This window comes from Nothoprocta perdicaria, unplaced genomic scaffold (genome assembly GCF_003342845.1).
Source record: "Nothoprocta perdicaria isolate Ctin4 unplaced genomic scaffold, notPer1 scaffold_446, whole genome shotgun sequence".
Taxonomy (NCBI): Eukaryota; Metazoa; Chordata; class Aves; order Tinamiformes; family Tinamidae; genus Nothoprocta; species Nothoprocta perdicaria.
In genome coordinates this window covers 91,575-110,680 of record NW_020455695.1, presented here as the reverse complement: position 1 = coordinate 110,680, position 19,106 = coordinate 91,575, and the positions used below count along the sequence as shown (strand labels likewise).

General features: G+C 61.4%; 1 protein-coding gene across 1 annotated transcript in view; it reads left to right on the top strand.

Annotated features, from left to right (window-relative positions):
• The window catches only part of RBPMS (RNA binding protein, mRNA processing factor), a 29,413-nt gene that overhangs the window by 6,526 nt on the left and 3,781 nt on the right, over nucleotides 1-19,106 (top strand). Inside the window, exons 4-8 of the mRNA XM_026046505.1 lie at nucleotides 10,938-11,015; nucleotides 11,597-11,635; nucleotides 11,742-11,804; nucleotides 14,451-14,601; nucleotides 16,799-16,929. Of these exons, the coding sequence (XP_025902290.1) occupies nucleotides 10,938-11,015; nucleotides 11,597-11,635; nucleotides 11,742-11,804; nucleotides 14,451-14,601; nucleotides 16,799-16,929 (462 nt within the window). The remainder of the gene's footprint in view (nucleotides 1-10,937; nucleotides 11,016-11,596; nucleotides 11,636-11,741; nucleotides 11,805-14,450; nucleotides 14,602-16,798; nucleotides 16,930-19,106) is intronic.

Here is a 19,106-nt window from a genome sequence, read left to right as displayed (position 1 = left end):
GGGGAGAGCGCGGGCGCCGAGCTCCCCGAGGTGGGGAGAGCGCGGGCGCCGAGCTCCCCGAGGTGGGGAGAGCGCGGGCGCCGAGCTCCCCGAGGCCGGGCCCTGCAGCGGTGCCGAGGCCGGCTCCCCAGCAGGCGCGGATGCCGAGGCAGCCCCGGGCCCACAGGCCAGGGATCGTGACCGGAGGCAGCGTCTTTTCCTGGCCCGCTAAAAAGTTCTGCAAGGGGCATTTGGGACACCCGCGTCTGACTCTTTCCCCGTTTGGCTTCGTGGGTTTTTTTTGTGCAAAGTCCCACAGGGATGGGGTGTGGGGGGGCAGTTGGTGCTGCTGGAAAGTTGAAGGGGGTGCCCGGGACAGGGTAAAGCCCTCGCAGCAGCAGCAGAGAGCAGCAGCAGGAGATGCGAAGCCGAGTGCCGAGTGCTTTCCGGCAGCATCTGACAGGAGCTGCAGCCGCTTCGCTCCCACAGGGTTGAATTTTCCGGCTGAGGAGCCGCGAGCATTGGGCAGCCTCCTGGGCAAAGTGGAGCCACTCGACCCCGCACCTTGGTACAGAGCTCTGTGCCTTTGCCAAGACCCTCGTGGCCCGAGGGCCCGTGTCCCTTGGTCCCCAAGCAGGTGTCCCCTTGTGGCACTAGGCGTGGGGAGGAAGCTACTAGCGAAGGAAAACCAAGCAAAGGAAACTGCTCCGGGACCTTGTCCCGCTTGGGCGAAGGGGAGGCTGAAGCGACCCCCCGCTCTGGAGGCAGGTCCGGGGGAGGTGGTGCCGAATCCCGCTCCGCGCCGTGGGCTTGCTCGCAGAGCCCTGCTGGCAGCGGGGCAGTGGGGGAGCGCGAGCCTGATGTGGGGGGTGCGTGTTGGGGGGAGGCCGGAGGGGAGGTCGGAGGGGAGGCCACGGGCAGGGGCTGTCCCATGCGGTGCTGCCCGGTGCTGCCTGCCCCACACCTGCCTCGTCCCATGCGGAGCGGAGCGGCCGCAGCTTCCCCGGTGCCGGCTCGGACCGGCCCCAGCCGGGAGCGCTGCCGCCCAGGAGCGCTCGCGGAAGAGCCGCCCCGCTGCCGTGGGATGCGTCAGTCCCGGGCGAGGGCCGCGCTGCAGGGCCCTTCTTTGAGCTTTGCTCCCCCCTCACCGCGTTTCTCCTGCAGACGGCGGGCAGCAGCCCCTGTCTTGCAGCCTCCGCAGCAGTGGGAAGCCGGAGAAACCTGCGGGTTGAGGCGTAACGGGCACGCGCCCTAGGCAGAGCCTTGTGCTGCCTGCGGGCCGCTCTGCCTCATGGAATGGGGCCGGGATGCGTGGGGCGCCTGCCCCTTCCCTCCCCTGCAGCACCCTGGCGCGGCCGCCGCTGCCCTCGGCGGGCTGGGGGTCCCGAGCGTGCAGCCTGCCAGGGCAGAGCCCTCGGGAAGGAGGTCGCGGAGCTGCTCCGGCTGGGCAGGAATGGCATGGAAAGGAGTAGAGGGAGGCCTTATTTGGTAGCGGCGCCGCTCTGGGGAGTCCGGCCTGCCGCCCCTGCTCCCGGTGCCGGCCCCTCCAGCGCTGCTCCCGGCACCGTGGGGCTGCGCTGGGCAAACGCGGCTGCCGGCCCTCGCTGCAGTGGCCCAGGGCGCTGGAGAGGGGCAGCCAGGGTGGGAAGTGGGGAGAGAAGGGGGGCACGAGCAGGGCTGGACCCCCTCGGGGACAGCTCCGAGCAGGAATGCTTCCTGGAAGTCAGTAAGGTTTCCCCGTGCAGCCGCTTCTCCTCATGCTGGAGGTTTGTGGACTTCCCTCCATCCTGTCGGAAGCTGCCCGTGGCTTGGGGTCGCTTCCTGTGTGCTTCCTCCCTTAGGAAGCGTCCGCTCCGAGGGAGCTGGGCTCCAAGGAGCGGCACGGCCGTGCGTGACCTCGGGCCCAGCGGCGGCCCCGCGCGCCGGCCCCGCTGTTGCAATCTCCCATCTGCTCCCTTGGCTCCTGGCTTGCTCTCACTCACTTCCTCGTTCCAGCTTCGCCTCCGGCGCGGCTCCCCCGCATTGTCCTCGGCCCTCGCTCGACTTTGTTTTCCCAAACACCGCTCCTCTCCTCGCGGTTCCTGCCGGCTCCGGCGGCCGCTCCGTCCCGCAACGCCGCTCCAAGTCGTGGAGCAGCTGATGCTTCATGCCCAGGAGGGCCCCGCGCTCCCTGCGCAGCGCGGCCGGCGCGGAGGATGCGGCCGCTGCCTCTGCCCCGTCCCTCCCGGCACCCGGGGGTGCGCGGGGCGCAGGGCGACGTCCCGCTGCCTGAAGCCTTGTTTATGCCAGCGAGCTCTGCGGGCCTGTGACGTGCTTACAGCAGAGCCCCGTAATCTAAACCAAGCGGAGGGGCCGCTCCATTAGTGGAGCGCGTATTTATGTAAGGGCTGATCCGTGGGGCTGCATCGCGCCCCGCTGTGCGCGAGCGGCGGCAGCGCCTCGCAGGGCTCCCCCCGCTCCCGCTCCCGGCCCAGCTCCGCGATTCGGGAGCTGTTTCTCGTTGCTGGGAGGAGGAGGGAAGTGAAGTTCCCCTTTCCGTATTTTCCGGCTTCATCTCAGGCGTGAGCCAGCGTGGGCAGCTGGGATGGATTCATTCCCGATTCATTCCCTGCTCCTCCTCCTTGTCCTGCACCCCCAGGCCTGGCTGTGCTGCTGCGGTGCCCCTGTCCTTGGCCCCCATCCACACAGGCATCCCGGGCTGCCGAGATCCAACCGTGCGGGGCCACGGCCCTCGCGCTGCCCTGCGCTCCGAGCAGCCCTTCCCCGTGGCACCCGGCTCCGCTTCGCCAGCGGCTCCCTCCAAAGCATGGGGAGATCCCCAAGCAGCTGCAGCGCCTGCTGCGCCAAAGCAGACGCAGGACGTGGGCAGTGGCTCCGTGCGGCTGCCATCAGCCCCATGGCCGTGTCCCCACTGCGGCCACCCCGCGGCCTGGCTCCCAGGCCACCACCACAGGGTGGCCGTGTGGGGCGCCGTGTGGGGCACTATGTGGCCCGCAGGTTCCTCGTGGTTTGTCCTGTCCTTTGCTTGCCTGGAGGAGACTCAGCCGCTGCCAAGCGGAGTTGGCCGGGAAGGCAGGCGGATCCCCCTGACTTGCTGGGCCTGCCTGGGTCCCTCCGGAGGCTTTCGCGTTCCGTGATGGCAGCGGGAAGGGAGCGTTGCTGCAGGGGAGCAGGCGCCGCGCAGGGTAAATGCACTGGGGCAATGGGGGAGGAAGCGCCCAGGGCAGCGTGCTGGGGTAAATGCCCTGGGCAGTGGGGGAGAAAGCGCTGCATGGGGTGTCCCGTGGGGTAAATGGGCCCTCGCGTGGGGCCTTGCCACAGCAGCAGCGCCCGGGCTCGGACTGGAGCTGTGAGCGAGCGGCTCCCGCTCAGCGGTGAGCAGTGGGGCAGCTCATCCGGGAGGGACATTAGAGCAGGGCCTGCTACGGCGCGGTCCGAGGAGGAGGTAATGCCTCGTCAGTGAATCACTCCAACCTCTGCCGCCTTCCCCGTTAACGTTCCCTGGGGCGCTTGGCGCAGGGCAGCGCGGCGGTGTTGGGCTTCGCTGGGCATGGCAGCCCGCGCGGTGCCACGGCCTGAGCAGGGCCTGCCCTGAGTCAACGCTTCCTTTGTGGCCTCCTGGCTGCTCCGTGGACGTGGCTGCAGCAGGGAAGGGTTGTCTGGAGACACTGCAGCCTCATCCGTTGCTGGCAGATCCCATCTTCCCTCCCTAGCAAAGGGAAAGGTGTCGGGACAAAGGTGCCAAGGATGGAGGCAGCTTCCCAGAGAAAGGAGCAGTCGAGATACGCAGACCAGTGAGGATCCTTTAGCAGAGGAGCAGCAGGGGCTGGGGAAGGACTTGGTGCAGGTGCAATAACATCTAGGAGGGAACAAAGCAAAAGAGGCAAGGGGAGGCCCTGGTGGATTTGGGGCTCCCGTACTGCGGTGGCAGGAGCAGAATGGTCCAGAGAGGGACCCCGAGGCCCGGTGAGCTCCTCACAGCGCACGTGCCTGCGGACGGAAGCACGGAGCGTGGCTTGAGGAGACAGCAGGGGAAGAAACTGGGAAAAAACCTCCAGTGTTCGTCCGGATGCTAAAAAAGTGGAGATGGCGGAATGTTCCTCCAAGGAGAAATCCTATTTACCTAAGGATATAGGAATAAAATATTTCAGCTTTACTAAAGTAGGAGTGTTTGGAGCCACCCTGCCACATTTGACTGCATTTCTCTGGTCCTTTCTTGGGAGCTTTAGTTCTGGCCCTATCCCACCTGGACAGGTAATTCCCAAAACACATTTGAAGAAGCTTGTGTCTTGCCTGATGCCCCTCGGAGAAAGGAACTGTTTCATTTTTCCCAGTGGAAAATGGTATCTGGGAAGGTGAGAAGGAAAGAAAGCGAATGGGATTTTCCTGCAGGAAATATGTCGCTATCTCAGCAAATAACTCAGCAGAAAATTCCTGACCTTCTCCAAAGCCAGCATGGTGGCAAGATTGGTTTTAGTGGAGATTAGAGAATGTAAATGAAAATATTGCAGAGCTCTTGTGTAAACAGATCGGAGTATCTGTTTGCAGCCCGGGCCTGGGCCCGTGTCACAGCAGAGATGGAGCCAGCAGCAGTTGTAGGGCACAGGGGCTGTGAACACGGGTGGCTCTGGCAAGGAGCCGGAGAGCTGCCGTGTCCGCAGCACCTCGGCCAAAGCCTGGTCTCGAGAGGGGAAACCACGTGAGGGATGGAGGATCTCTCCCATCCGTGGCAGCTTGTGGGATGCAGCTCGAGGAAGCAACGCTTGCCCCGATGCGGTGGGTGACAGGGCTGCTCTGAGCAGGAGGTTGCAGAGGGGTTTTCTTCAGGAAGAGGCTCTTGGAAATGCCGGATTCATGGAGCAAAGAGGGCTGGCGATCTCGGTTTGAAAGGCCCTGACTAAAGCAGCTAAAGTACCAGGGACACGCTGTGCTTGTGCAGCAGCTCAAGGAGCAGGAGTGTGGAGAGCTGAGCCTGCTGCTTGGCTCTTGCCCGGCAGATCTCCACTCATCTCTTCATCACCATCATCATCGGCACCGTCAGTGGTTTGCCCTGCAGCATCCCCAGGCAGGGCAGTCAGCGACACGGCAGGCGCCTGGGTAGGACACCCAGATGGTCCCATGTCCGCCGTGGGTCCCGGCTCCCCCGGGAGCCCAGGACAGGCGGTTTTCAAGCACTTCTGTGATGAGACTTTTTCTTTCTATTTAATTTTCCTCAAAACAGGGATTTGGTTCTGGGCACGTTTCTGGTGGACGTTGAGGCCGTTGGGATTTCTCCACATAACGAAGCCACTGAGCAGCTCCCTGCGGAGAGAGGCTCCTCTTCCATTTAAGGGCAGAAAAATATTTCTCTGTAAAATCTTTTCCTTGGCAAAGCAGGGGGCCGCGCAGCCTGCCGGGAATTGCTTCCAAGGCCACTCCAGCTCGGCGCGGCTCCTACCTCCATTTAACGCCTCCCAAATCCCCCCACCTGCTTGTCCTCAAACATGGAGGAGATGCCGTTCCAGGCGCAAGGACGCAGTCGGCGTCGGAGCGGCGGCTTTGTTGGGTGTCTCTCTGCGGGAGAAGGATGGAGCAAGGAGGGATTTAAGCTCCTCTTGGCAGCTCGGAGGGCTCCAGGGCTAGGGACAGTTTTCCTGAGAGAGAAATGGTTTGAGGAGATGGAATTTGGTGGCTCTTGGTCACACATGGAGGCTCCTCCTTGCCACTGCGACTGGATGAAGGTGCCTCCGCCGGGGAGCTCAGCCAGGGAGCATGGACCAGCCGCGAGGGCTCCCGCCGCCCCACAGCGTTCGGCCTTTCGGGACGGGAACGGCCTTTCCCCTGCGTCGGAGATTCGCGGGAGATGCCGCCTCTCCTCGGCGCTCTCCTCCATCTCCCCCGCTCGCCCATAGAGCTTCACAGTTTAAAACTTGGCCGACCGGCGGATGAACTTTCAAAGAAAACAAGTCATTACTGAAGAGAAGCCGCTTCTTTGTGAGGCCTAATTTCGGAGGGTTTTTATTTATTTATTTATTACCTCCCCCCACCACCCCGGAACTTTTATCTCTTCTATCTGCTACACGGTTATGGGACTAAATTATCTGGCAAGTCAGGCTCGTAGGGGGTTGAATTTCAGGAATGCGGCAAATTTGTGCCGGCTTCTTCCTCAGCGCCATCCCGGGGGCCTTGTTATTTTCCCACCCTTCCTTGCGGATCTGAAAGGCAAAAACCCATCGAACCTGGGAGAACACGCAGGGAAAAGAAAACCACGAATAAACACCCGATTCAGGACATCAAAGGGAGCGTAAATGGCAAGCGGGAGGTTTTGGGTCCCTTTTAAACCTGACTCTGCGCCCTGTTCTGTGTGTGGCCTCATCCTGCTGTCGCTGCTCTGGCGAAGCCCGAGTGCAGGACAGCTGATAGCTGCGTGATGAAATGATGGATTATTATTTATTTATTATTATTTATAACAAAAAGGGGGGGAAAAAATGATGCTGGTGTTTGCTGGCGCTGAAGGGCTGCAGCCCGCTCCGGAGACCCCTGGTTTGGGAAGTCGGGCTGGGGGCTTGGGAAAACCAGCTGCATAGGTGGTTGGTGGCACCTTGGTGGCCTTGGGAGATGGCCGGGTTGCTGCCGAGTATTCCCTAGCTGAGGTGATGCCGGGCGGGATTAGCCCAAGGACTTGGGCTCCCCGAAGGGCACGTCCCGTCTCCTTCCCGCTCGCAGGCACTGGCTTGTGGGCAGCCTGGCGGGAAGCGTAACCAGTGCCCCCAAACGCGGGTGTAAATGCAGCTGGTAAATGCAGCTTGACGTAAAGCCTGAATTCGGGGGCTCCTCAAACTTGGCATCTCCTCCTGGCCCCTTGGGATGGGCCTCTCTAACGGCACCTGCTGTAGGCGAAGGCCGAGCTGGTGGCCGCAGGTCGGATGCCTCGCGTGCCTCCCTGTCGCTTGGTTTTCCTTGATTCCTGGAATGAGGGAACATCTCGTTGCGTTTCATTAAAGCCATTAATCTTCTGCTCCGACGCGCCACGCAGTTACACGTGCAGGAGACACCGACAAATATAGGAGCTCCAACAGAGACAGCAGTTTGGGTTAAGCTCCGCGTTGCCTCCGAACCCGCCAGCTCCGCTGGGATGTGCCGCCGTTGAGGCCGCCGCGTGGATGGGCCCGGGAGCATTGGTTGGGTCTCCGGGGCTTCTTTCCAGAGCCCCACGTTGAGCCCTGGGTGCCACTTTGCTCGCCCGGAGCAGGGCCCAAGGGCGGCATTACCGCCTGGGTTACTGCCCGGCAGCGGCGTCAGGGGTCAGTAACTCTCCGTGCAGATGGCCCACGAGATCCCGGTCTACCATTAACCAGAGCCTTAACAGATTACAAGGTGCAGGACGAAACTGGCTTAACCCCCCGTGGAGGTTAAGCCCCCGCCAAGGCTTCCCGTTAGCTCCTGAAATTCCTTGCTGGCAGCCGAGCCTGGGGAAGGTCAGGGAGGGTCAAGGCTCTTCATCCCGCGTCCTCGGCTTCGTTTCCAAAGCCCTGACTAGAAGGAAGTCTTGGCACGTCAGCCCAAGGAACTGATCTCCCCAAGAAACTCCCTCTCCCTCCACATGTATTAAGATTTCAGTTTTTTTTTTTCCTTTTAATAAGCACGTATTGGAAGCGGATGGTTGCAGTCCCTTGTTTAATTCCTTCTGAATTAAACTCAGTGTGAAGACTGAGTGAGCTGGGCCTGTTTAGGCTGGAGAAGAGAAGGTTGAGAGGGGATCTTACCAACAGGTACAAATACCTGAGAGGAGAATGTGGGGAGGAGGGGGCCAAGCTCTTCTCAGTGGTGGCCAGGGATAGGACAAGGGGCAACTGGCACAAGTTGAAACCCAGGCAGATCCGTCTGCATGTGAGGAGGAACTTCTTCCCTGTGAGGGTGACAGAGCCCTGGCACAGGCTGCCCAGGGAGGCTGTGGAGGCTCCTTCTCTGGAGGTCCTCACAACCCACCCGGATGCCGCCCTGTGCCCCGTGCTCTGGGCATCTCTGCTAGGGCAGGGGGTTGGACTAGATGATCTCCAGAGTTCCCTTCCAACCTCAACCATTCCGTGATTCTGTGATTTCTCTGCTTCTAAGATTTCTCCAGGAGTCTCAAAGAGATTTTTTTTTTAAAAAGACTATTTTGGCCTTCTCACTGAGGAGCAACCAGGACCGAACCGTGGAGAACATGCAGCATGAGATGCTGAGCCAAAAATGCAAACAAAACAGTGTGATCCCAACACGAAGGCCAGATCCTCGCTCGGTTAAAAGCTAAATATTGTGTCAGAAGGGACCCTTGGGAGCCAAAGGCAGGAGGAGCTGGCGGGGAGGAATCAGCAACCAAGGCTGGGCCTGTTGGCCTGATCTGGCCCAACTGGGCCTGATCTTATGGCAAGATCAGGGCGAGCGCGACAGCTCCGGGCTGCTTGAACCCTTTTTTCTTGTCTTGTTTACATTGCATTCCAGTAGAGGGAGCTTACATAGAGCAAAGCCCCTGCCCAGCAGCAGGGAACATATACGGTCCATACGTTCCCTGCTCACCCGGCATTGGAGCTGTTCCTCAAGGACTCTCTGCAGTGGCTGTGGAGGACGAAGGCATGGGTGCTTTTACCCTGGCAATCATTTACCCAGGCTCCGCTCTGAGGGTGGAGGGGGGAAGGCGGGTGATGATTGAAGGCTCTTCATGCCCTGTGTGTTGGGTGACACTGGACAGGTCTCCAGCTGCAGTATGTCCCCACGTGGTGGGACACAGGAACATTACGGTGGCAAAAGGAGCCCTGGTAGCTCGGTTTGGAAGCTAAATGCCGTGTCCCCTTCTCCTTCACGCAGCTTTCCTTGCAGTTTGTAGGTCTGGAGAGCTTGTGTTCTGCTTGTTCTTCCTCATCCAGCAGAGAAGACGGACGTGATAGGAACAGCACAAGGTTGTTCTAAGCAACTCCCACAGCAGAAGCCAAACCTGCTGGTCTGATGGGGTTTTTGCAGCTGAGGCAGCTGAGGCTTGGAAAGGACGACCTACCAGGTTCTAGGGGTCCTGGGATCCGTCCCGGTGCTTTCCCATGGGCTCAGGCATCCTGAAAGTGCTTTTCCAGGCTGCTCAGGGCCTGGCTCTGAGGGTGGTGTGTGGCTGCAGCCCAGACGACAGGCCCGGATTGGGAAGCAGCATTGTGCCGGGCTGTGCAGGGCCCCATCCCGCTCACCCGGAGGTCTGGGCACCCTCACGGAGCGGGAGGTTGCCCTGCATGCCCGGGAGGTTGCCCCGCATGCCCGCATGCATGAAGTGATCCCTATCAGGGCCTGGGCTGTGGCCGTGAGGCCTAGATGCAAATGGCCCCTGTTGGAGCCGGTACCTTTTGTTATTTAATAGGTATTTGCCGTAGGTCAGCCAGGGGTTTTGTTACACAAAGCAGGAATGTTTGCACTCCCGAGATCTTCCCGAGATGTGGGAGATATCTTTTATCTGCAGGAGGAGGAGTGAATTGCAGCCCCAGAAGGGGCCTGGTCTGGCAGGGGATGGTGGGTGGGCTGGCAGGGCTGCAGGACGGGACTTTCCGCCAAAAATCCAGGTTTTCTTCCCCCTCCTCCAGCATGGACCAGGGCCCCTGGTCCGACTGACTTCACCCTTGTTGCAGCAACAGGGGCTTTCACACAGAGCTGGAAAAGACCCCGTTCCCGAGTGTCCATGATGCTCCTCGTGGCTTTTAAGCAGGTCGCCTGCGATGGTCTGTTCGAAACAACCAGTTGTATCTGTTCCTGACACCTATTTCCTGCCTTTCCCTAAGCATCCGAGCGTTTCCCCATCCCCTGCTCCTTTCCAAGTGCCTGAAAAGGCGCTTAACTTTTATTTCTGCACGGAAGCGACCGACATTTCCTGTGTGAGGAAGGGCGGACGAAGGCTCCCCCATCCCTGGATGGCAGGAGCAGTCGGAACACATCAAAGGGAGCTGCGAGCAAGGAGGGCATCCCACTTGCCCTCCTTCTTTCCTATCAGAGTTGCCTTTTGATCCTTTGGGTGTGTGTTTGAGCGTAGGCCTGGCCTGGAGGACGCGAGCTGATACTGGAGCTTTGGGGCGCCCCGAGAGAGCGGCTGGGGGGTGAGTGAAGGGTGTGTGAGGGGGCACGTGTGGGGCCACGTGTGGGGCCAGGGCTGCCCTGCCTTGCTCCAGCCCCCTAAGTGAGTGTTTCACCCCAGGGTTTTAGTGCTTTGCAGTATTTGTCTGCTCTGACAACCAGGCGAAGGCGACGGCCTGGCCTGAGGAGGCCTGGCCTGGCCGAGGAGAAGGCGGCTCCCTCGGGACACCGCGAGGTGCAACCACGGAAAGGGGAAGAGAGGACGACTTAAACTGAGCCCCGTTCCAAGCGCTGGCAGAGGAAATAGTTTGGGACTCGCTTCTCTGGCTCCGTGCTTAGTCACTCCAGGATCCCCTGCAGCCACGTCCTGTTGTGCAGATGGGTTAGGAAGCCGCTTCCACCGGAGGATCCTGAGCTGAGAGAAGCTTTCCAGGCTTCTCTGGTGACCCTCCGTGTGGCTGAGCTCAGCTCCCCTTGAACCGTCTGGGCATGACAGTTCAAGGCCAGAACGGCTTCTGCTGGGGTCACTTTAGGGAGAAAAGCCCCCCAAAATGGGCTTCATCCTGCAGGTTTCTTAAGGCGTCTATCTGTCCATTAAATTCCCCTTGAGTTGGAGTTGTCTCTTCTGGGGGGTGTCTTAACGCCGTGTGTGAGGGCTCAGCCACCACCTCAAGGAGCCTCTAGGGAGAAGAGGGGCCACCAAGCCCTGTAGACACAGGTTGTAGGAGAGCAGCAGCTGAGGCTGCCCACGAGTGTGGGCCTGGAGACCTCCCCACAGGGCCCACAGGTGGCCAGCACCAGGCCTATTCACCGTGGGGTTGTCTGCCTTCCTTACGGGTCTGTTCCCAGATGCTGCCCGAGGAGCTGCGTGAACCTTCCCCCTTCTTTTCTAGGTCAGGACACTCTTTGTGAGCGGGCTGCCTCTGGATATCAAGCCTCGGGAACTGTACCTGCTCTTCAGACCCTTTAAGGTACCGGATGAATGTCCTTCCAACGGGGAGAGGTGATCTGGGAACGTCTGTACAGCGGTGGAATGTGGTGGTGACCGTGGAGCACGTGGCACCATCCCAGTGCCAGAATGTGGCCCCTGTCCGCAGACATGAGAGCAGAAGGGGGTGCAGGAGATGCCTGGGAAGCAAGGAGGCCTGGCAAGCAGAGAAGCACGAGGTCTGGGCTGTGTTGTGGGGACCTGGCCCTTGAAAAGGCATCAGAATCCCACCAGCTGCTCCAGGCTGGCCCCAGGTGCTGCGGCAAAACTCTCAGGCTTGTTTCACCCTCACCACAGGATGGGCTGGTGGTCTGGGAACTTAGTGGGATTCGGGAGCCCACTGGCTTCCCAAGGAAACCCCACTTGGGCATTTCATTCAGGGGCCCTGACATGTTTCACTCACTGACACTGGCCCAAACTTGCTCAGGTGCTTGGGGGAGGATAACATCACTCTCCCCGTGGTTGCCCGTGCTGAGCATCATCTCATAAGGGCCTCAGCATCTCCCCTCCGTCTGAGGCCTCGCACAAGCATCTCAGCTGTTCTGTTTTCCTCTTTTCCTGCAGGGATATGAAGGGTCTCTCATAAAGCTCACATCTAAGCAGGTAAGAGCCCGTGAGGAGCGGGTGCGGCAGCCGCCCGCGCCGCGCCGGCGGCTCGGATCCCCGTGCGGCTGCCTGACCCTCCTCGCCTCTCCTCTCCCCTCCGCAGCCCGTGGGCTTCGTCAGCTTCGACAGCCGCTCCGAGGCCGAAGCTGCCAAGAACGCCCTGAACGTAAGTGCGCGGCGCCCGCGGCAGCGCCGGCCCCTGCCCGCCGCCGTGCCCTGTCTCCGGCAACGCTCTCGCCACGGCGCCTCTCTTAGGAGGCTGAAGGAGGCTCCTTTTGCTCCTTCCTGGAGCCCTCCCTCCTTGCTCCTTCCCCGCGCGCCCGCCAGCTGCTCTCCCGGTTTCTCTGGCCCGGGATGTGTATCCTCTGCACCTGCTGGCTTGAATCCGCTCCATTGCTCCGACCGTTTCCTGATCTGCTCCTTCTCATCTGCTATCACTGTAATCTCCACTACTTCCTAACATCCATCCCTCACTCCTGCTTTGTAATGGCTTCTTTTTTGCTGGCCACGTTTTTTTTCACTGTCTTGGCATGTGGTCAAGTCTCCGTCCGGCTTTAAAAAACATTGGGGCGATAGATAAGGCTGTGGCCTCTCTGCTTTCCCGTAGAGCAGGTAGCCCCTGCTTCCTCCTGCTGAGAACTGGGCAACTCTTATCACAGGAGCATGGAGAGATTCCAGGAGGAAGGGAGGGCTTCAGACCCTCCGCTTTTGGAGTGCTCCAGTCCGGCTCCAAGATCTCCAGGGATGGGAAGGCCCAAGGGAAGCTGCTCCTTGTCTCGGGCCCAGTGCCTTCCTGCTGGGGAGCAATCCCACATCCCAAGCAAGCGGAGTGTGTCGTCCAGGCGGGCGACAGGGCACGAGTGTCTGCAGGAGGCTCCGGGAATGGGAATGGCGCCACTGGGGAGTTCTGCTGCGCATGGGGCACAAGCTGGATCCCCACAGGAGCCGGCTGCGTGTGCGGCGCCGGCCCAAGCCAGGGGTGTCCGGGACAGCAAGCGGCTCCCGCAGGGAAAAGAGCGGCTTTTCCCGGCGTGCTGGGAAGCGCAGGTCGCACGGAGCCATCGAAGGTCTCCGCGTTCCTCGGTGCTTCGCACGCGTTGCTTCCTCTCCTGCTCCTATTCGCTTTGCTCTCCTGATAAGAGAGGATGAGGGATTCACACTCTTAAACACCGCAAGGGATTTGACGTCGGAAAGACACATCCTGGGGCCGAGAATGAGGCGTCACGGGCAGATTTATCCCCTGACCCTGCTGCTGTCTGCCCTTGGTCCGATCCCTTGCGTTTGTCGGCTCCCTGTCGTGGCTCGTGCTATACAGGTGCTGGGAGCTGGGTAGAGGGATGGGGCTGGCTGGACAATAACCCCGGCACCTCCTTTGCCGCTTGGAAAACGCAAAACTTTATCTGAAAAAGGGCTTAGGCTCCTTGATATGAGTCAGAGAGTGACTCCTTTCGCAGAGTTTCCTGTTTGTTCGATGGGAAAAATAGCAGCTAAAGCTGCAAAAGCTTTCGGAGAGAGGAAAAAAAGAATGTGTGGGAAAAAAATATCCACCTCGAGAGCCGTGAGCTGCTCACCAGCAACCAGGGTTTGGCACCGTGGGGCTCAGTGTCGGAGCAGAGGATGCCACGGTTTGGTAGCAGGGGCTGGAAAAGCCAGCCTGGGAACGCGCCGCCGCGCAGCCCGTGCCGGAGGTGCCTCGGAAGCAGGTGGGAATTGTAAACGCCTGGAGGAAGCGCGGGGCCACCGCGGGCTTTTGTTTTCGCTCCGGGGCGGAAGAGCAGGGTTCCCTGGAGCTGCTCCTTCCACCTTTGCGGAGCTAAACGGAGGCAGCGGCAGCGGGGAGCGTCACTCCTCCCAGGGAATCGTCTCCGCAGGCTGGGATAGCAGCGGGAAGCCAGCTCGCTAATGCCTTCCCGTGTGCTTTTCCCCCTGCTTGTCTTCATGTTAAATTTAAAATATTTTTGGCTCTGCTAATCCCTCTGGATAAGAGCTTGGCCGAGCGGGATGCCGACTACCAAATATGGTGCTGATCCTAAAGATGTGAGCGGAATGCGCCGTGCTCAGGGCCCGCGGCCGCGGCGCTCGCTGCCAAGCAAATTAGGTCACCGAAACTTTGGAAGTTTGCAGAGATGTTGGGAACGGCATCCAGGAGAAACACTCCGGGGTTATTTTGGGGAGGTGGCGTGGGGGGCTTGTGCCGGAGGAGGGGACAGGCCGAGAAGAGGCCACCGCCTCCCGTTCATCCGGCCCGGATTCCCATTTCCGCACAGCAAAACTCATACCCGGGCTCAGAGAGAACATCGCTCCTTTGCAGAATTCCCGGCGGAATTTCCTGTGTCCCTGGAGGTTCCCTGTTGCTTCTCCCGCCTCCAGAGCTCGGGCACGGCACGAGCCCCGGGGCCCCACATAAGTGTCTGTGCCCCGAGCAGGGACATTTCGCGGCCGGCGCATGTGAAGCTCCCTCTCCGAGGGGAAATATCTTCCCATCCAAAGCAGAAAGGGACAAAAAATGGAAAGGGACAAACTCAGGAAAGCAAAGTCCTTATTAGTGGGTGTTTCATCAGCGGGAAAAGTAAACTCCAGGCTGAGCTCGGGGCCTCAGCCTCGGATGAGTCATGGGAGCGGGTTTGTCAGCTGGATTTGGGGGTGAAGGTGGCACGGGAATGTGAGAGGATGAACGGGGCCGGTGGGAAAGGTGCCGGTGGCTCCGGCTGCTGTGGGGGCTGCGGGTGGCTGAAGGCTCTTCCCATGTGCCAGGGGCCCACGGGACTTTGTGCCGCTGACTGGCCGCACTTCCTTCTCTCCTCCCACCCAGGGCATCCGCTTCGACCCCGAGATTCCGCAGACGCTCCGGCTGGAGTTTGCCAAGGCCAACACCAAGATGGCCAAGAGCAAGCTGGTGGGCACGCCGAACCCCAGCACGCCCCTGCCCAGCGCTGTACCTCAGTTCATCGCCAGGGAGCCCTGTGAGTACCTGGGGCTCCTCCTCCTCCTCCTCCTCCTCCTCTGCCTTGGCATTCCAAGCCATTCCGAGCGTGTGGAAAACCCCAGGCCAATGCACGGACCCGCCAGCGCCGCTGGAATGAGGATGAGGGCCTTGGGGGGAGCTGAGGTGCCTCCAGGAGGTTAAATCTTTCCAGGCTCATCCTGAATGGGGCTGGCCGGGAACGCGAGGGCAGCCGGGAATGCTCCCCTTGGTGCCAGGGAGGCCGTCGCCTGGTCCTGGCTCCCCGCTCCGAGGTGATGGGGACGCGGGAGGGCGTCTGGTGGTCGGGATGGCTGGGGCCAGAGGGAAGCCTGGCCTGGTGACCTGGGGGGTATTGAAAGCTCGGGGTGTCCAACCACACCGAGAGGGCCCCGAGCCCAAGCCCTCGCTGGCCACTGCGGGTGACACTGCAGGGGGGGCTGGTGAAACTTGGCTCGAGTGTTAGGAAAAAGTTGCGAAAAAAAGAAGGCAGAAAAGAAAAAAAAACTCCAACATCCTCGGTGGTTTCCGAGCCTTAGATAGACGGGACCGTGCTGCCCTGATGCCGTGTTGGCAGCAGTCCTGCTGGAGGCAGGAGGCTGGGCCGGAGCCCTGCGCTCCCGCCGCTGCGCTGGGCTCCTCTGTGGGCTTCTCCCCACGGCCCCTGGCCACCGTTTCTATGTGGGTGTCTCCGAAGCCGGAGCGTGCTGCTTGCCCGGGAGCCTGACGTGGGATGTGGGATATGCCGGGTGGGATACGGCTGTGTCAGGGGGGCATATGGCCCCTCCGATCTCCGGAGCTGGGGAGGACCTGCAGCCAGATCAGGAGAAATCCCGAGTGGTGGCAGGGAATCCGCGGCCCTTCCTGGGGTGGCGTGGGCTCCTCACGGATGCCCCCACAGTTCCTAGTGCTGGAGCCAACACCTCGGGACAGTCCAACTCTCCTGCACGCCTGTAGTTTGAGGGATGGTTGTAGCAAGGAAAAGCTGAGGACAGCCCGCAGGGAAGGGTTTCTTCAGGATCACTGCAAGGCACCCGGCAGCCAGCGCCTGCAGCTCCCGCTCCAAGAGATGCTCCCGGGATCCCGAGGGGGATGAGCTCTGGAGGGGAGCTTGGTCATGCTGGGCCTCGCCGAGCCCTTTGGCCCTTTATCTTGCTTCAAGCCAGCAGGGGAAACTTGTGATCCGAAGGGAGCCTCGGCGGCGGCGGCGGCTGGTGGCTCCCTTGGCTCCAGCTCTGCGGGATTGCGGGAGCCCGGGGCACAGGCGGGTGCCACGGGAGCCTCCGTGGGGCGCGTGTGGGTCCCTGGCAGCAGGTCCCTGCTGGGGCTGCCCCACACGGCGGCCCCACTGAGCACAGGCCCTGGGGAGCAGGTCAGGCCTGGAGGTCATCAACTCGCTTTCAAACCAGCCGACGTCGGATTCCCAAATAGAATTAAACCTCTCGGAGCCAAGGAGCCCAATCCGGCGTCCCTGGAAGCGGGAAGCAAGCGTACCTAGGCTCCCGATAGGCCTTGGGAAGTTGAAGGAAAACCGAGCTCTTATGTTTTCCAAGCAGGGGAGTTAAATAACAGCCCTGCGTTCTGAGTCGCTCCGTCCGCTCGCGCTGTTTCTCATTCCCTGCTGCTGACAGCGGCCCCAGACGTGCTGCTTTTTGTGGAGGGGCTCAGGAATGAATCAGGTCCCGAGCATTCGCCGTGAACAGGCCTCGGGAAAGAGCCGCCTGTGGCAGGAACACGAGCCCTGGCACTCACGAGTTGCACGGTTCAGGCAGAAACTCATCCTGATCTCCGCTTCCCTACTGGAAAAACAAAGAATTTGGGATGCTGCTAAATCCCTCGGGGCTGGTGTCCCCTGCAGGCCCTTTAGAAGAAGCTGGGGTCAGTAACCTGAGAGCTCCCAGCAAGGGGGAGACCCCGCGGGTCCCCCAAGGTGCTGCGGCTGCCACTGCCCCGCACCGCAGGGAGCGACGGTCTCCGTCCTGCGCAGGGAGGCTCCGGGGCCTCCCAGCTTCCCGCTCCTGCTCCACGCGGCCCCTGTCTCCGCGGCCGTGCCCAGCCAGCAGGGCCGTCCTCGCTCCTGGTCTCTTGGGGGTCACCGCGGGATCTGGGAGCACGGTGGCGGCTCCGGGCTCGACGGCTCGGGCCGTGCGCGCCGCAGCCATGGGGTGACGTTAACTCTCCTTGTTCTTTTCTTGCAGATGAGCTCACAGTGCCTGCACTTTACCCCAGTAGCCCTGAAGTGTGGGGGCCGTACCCTCTGTACCCAGCGGAGTTAGCACCTGCTCTACCTCCTCCTGCTTTCACGTATCCCGCTTCACTGCATGCCCAGGTAATCGGTACCAATCAGCCACGACTCCGCTCACCCTCTCCGGCCCCCCGGCCCTTGGCCCTGCCCCTCAGTGCTCACCGTACGACTAACCTCTGTCCGGCTAACAGACACTCCTTCCAGAGATTAATGATGTCACCTAAATCAAGCTGACACGGAGTGGGGGGACGAGGCGGGAGCTCGCTGCCTGGCGTCCCCCGGACACCTCTCTCTTCCTTCATGCCTTCACTCCCGTCCGCACTAGGGACCGGGGCCGCCACGGGAGGCGCCGTGGGCAGCTCCTCCGCGTGCGCTGTCTGGCCGTCTGTTTGGCCCGGATTATCCGGAGGGGAGTTTGTGTTGCACACACGGGTGTGTGTGTATGGGGTGGGTCTGGGGAATCGGGTGCCCCGGCCCGAGCTGAGAGGAGCAGGACGTGGGGCGGCTGCGTGTGGACGCGGACAGCCCCACCGCCGTGTTGCTGCTCGGCACAGCCAGGGGCTCTAGCAGCTTCCAAGGAACCTCTGGGATTTGGGGACCTTCCTGCATCGACATGGGGCAGCAGCCCTGCCTGTACAGAGACCAGGTCCCCCCCTGATGTCCCCTGGTGCGCTGGGCTGTGGCGGTGCCACTATCCCTGCCCACCCGCGGAGCGCGGGGGAGCCGGAACAGGGGCGCTGAACCGGGGCCGGGAAGCAGAGCGGCTCTGACAGGCGGAGGAGGCACAAGTGGCTGCAGGGGAGCCCAGAAAGGACAGAGGAGGAGGCTGGAAAACGAGGCGGGATGCGTGCGCCTGGCGCGGGAGCAGGGGTCAGTGCTGTGTCGGTGCGGTGGCCGCGTTGCGTCTCCTTCCTCTTTGCACTTGCTCCGGCTCCTGTGTGGCTTTTAATGGACCTCCCTGGGGCCAGGGGGCTGCATTCCTGGCAGAAGAGCCAGGCACCAGTGCCCTGCTTGGGGGTGGCAGAGAGGAGTGGTTGTCAGGCCCATGTTCTTGCAGAAAGGCAGGTCAAGGCGTCCACCTAAGCTTACATGTTAACACGCTCATGCAAAACGGTTCCTCTTCATCCTGGGGGCCAAATTGTGACTCCTCGGGGGGCCCCTTGGAGAGGATCCCACGCCAGCTGCTCGAGGCGATCCCTTGGGCCAGTGCCGTGTGTGTGTCCCTCACCCCGAGGGCTTGGGGGGCTCCAGACCTACTCAACCCCATGCGCTGCCTGGCATGAGACACGTTTTGTCCACATTGAAGCACAGGCCGCGAGGTTTTCCTTCTCCCAGGACTCTGATAGCTGCTCAAGGCTTCTCAGAGGAAGATGGAAAGATAGGAAGGAAGGATGGTGGGAAGGTGGAAGGAAGCTGGTGCCTCCGACATCTCCACGTGGAGCCATGACTTGCCGACACCCGGAAGGGTCTCCGCACCGCGCAGTATTTTTACCGTCTCTCGGCAAAGCTTGCGCAGGGGAGCGGGTAAAACCCGCGGGCGATCGCGTCCCTTTGTGGCTGTGCTGTCCGGAGAGCAGCCGGCCTTGCAGCTCCTTAGGGAGCAGCTCCCCCTCCCCAGGGAGCCCGCGGGGAGCAGCCAGGAGGTGGCTCCGGAGCACGGAGCTCTTTCCAGAGCCGGGCCCATGAGGTCCTGCCACTCACAGTGCTGCTGAAACCCCCAGTTTTGCCCCTCTGGATCAGCCCCGTTTGGCCACGAGGAGCTGGAGGAAAGGAGCAAGTGGAAGCAGCTCTGCCGGGTGGGCCCTGCCGCATCCCGCAGCCCTGCGGAGGTCGGCAGCGGGAGCGGCCTTCCCGGTTTGCTTCCTGCCGGCGCTGGAGTGCGGTCCTTCCCGGGAGCTGCATGTGGGAAGCCTGGACTGCGGCCCTCCCTTGGGCTCTGGAGAAACGAGCTTCTCCACGCAGGCAGGGAGCGGAGGGAGTGGGAGCGCTGGCGCCACGGCTAGAATTGAGGGAAGTGCCTTGGCTTGGGAACGGTCTCCAGCGCTGGGACAGAACCGCGGCTCTGCAGGCCCCGCTGTTGGTAGGAAGAGCGCTGGTAAATATTAGTGCGGACGCATTCCTGCCTTGTCAAGCAGCTGTTAACAGCCGGCACCTGCGCCCGTTCGGAGGCGCAGGGAACGGCTGGAATCGCTTCCGTGCCGCAAGGAAGCAGCTGGTGGCCAGGGGCTGCTTTTGGGCGACTGAGGGCACGTTCTGCTCCG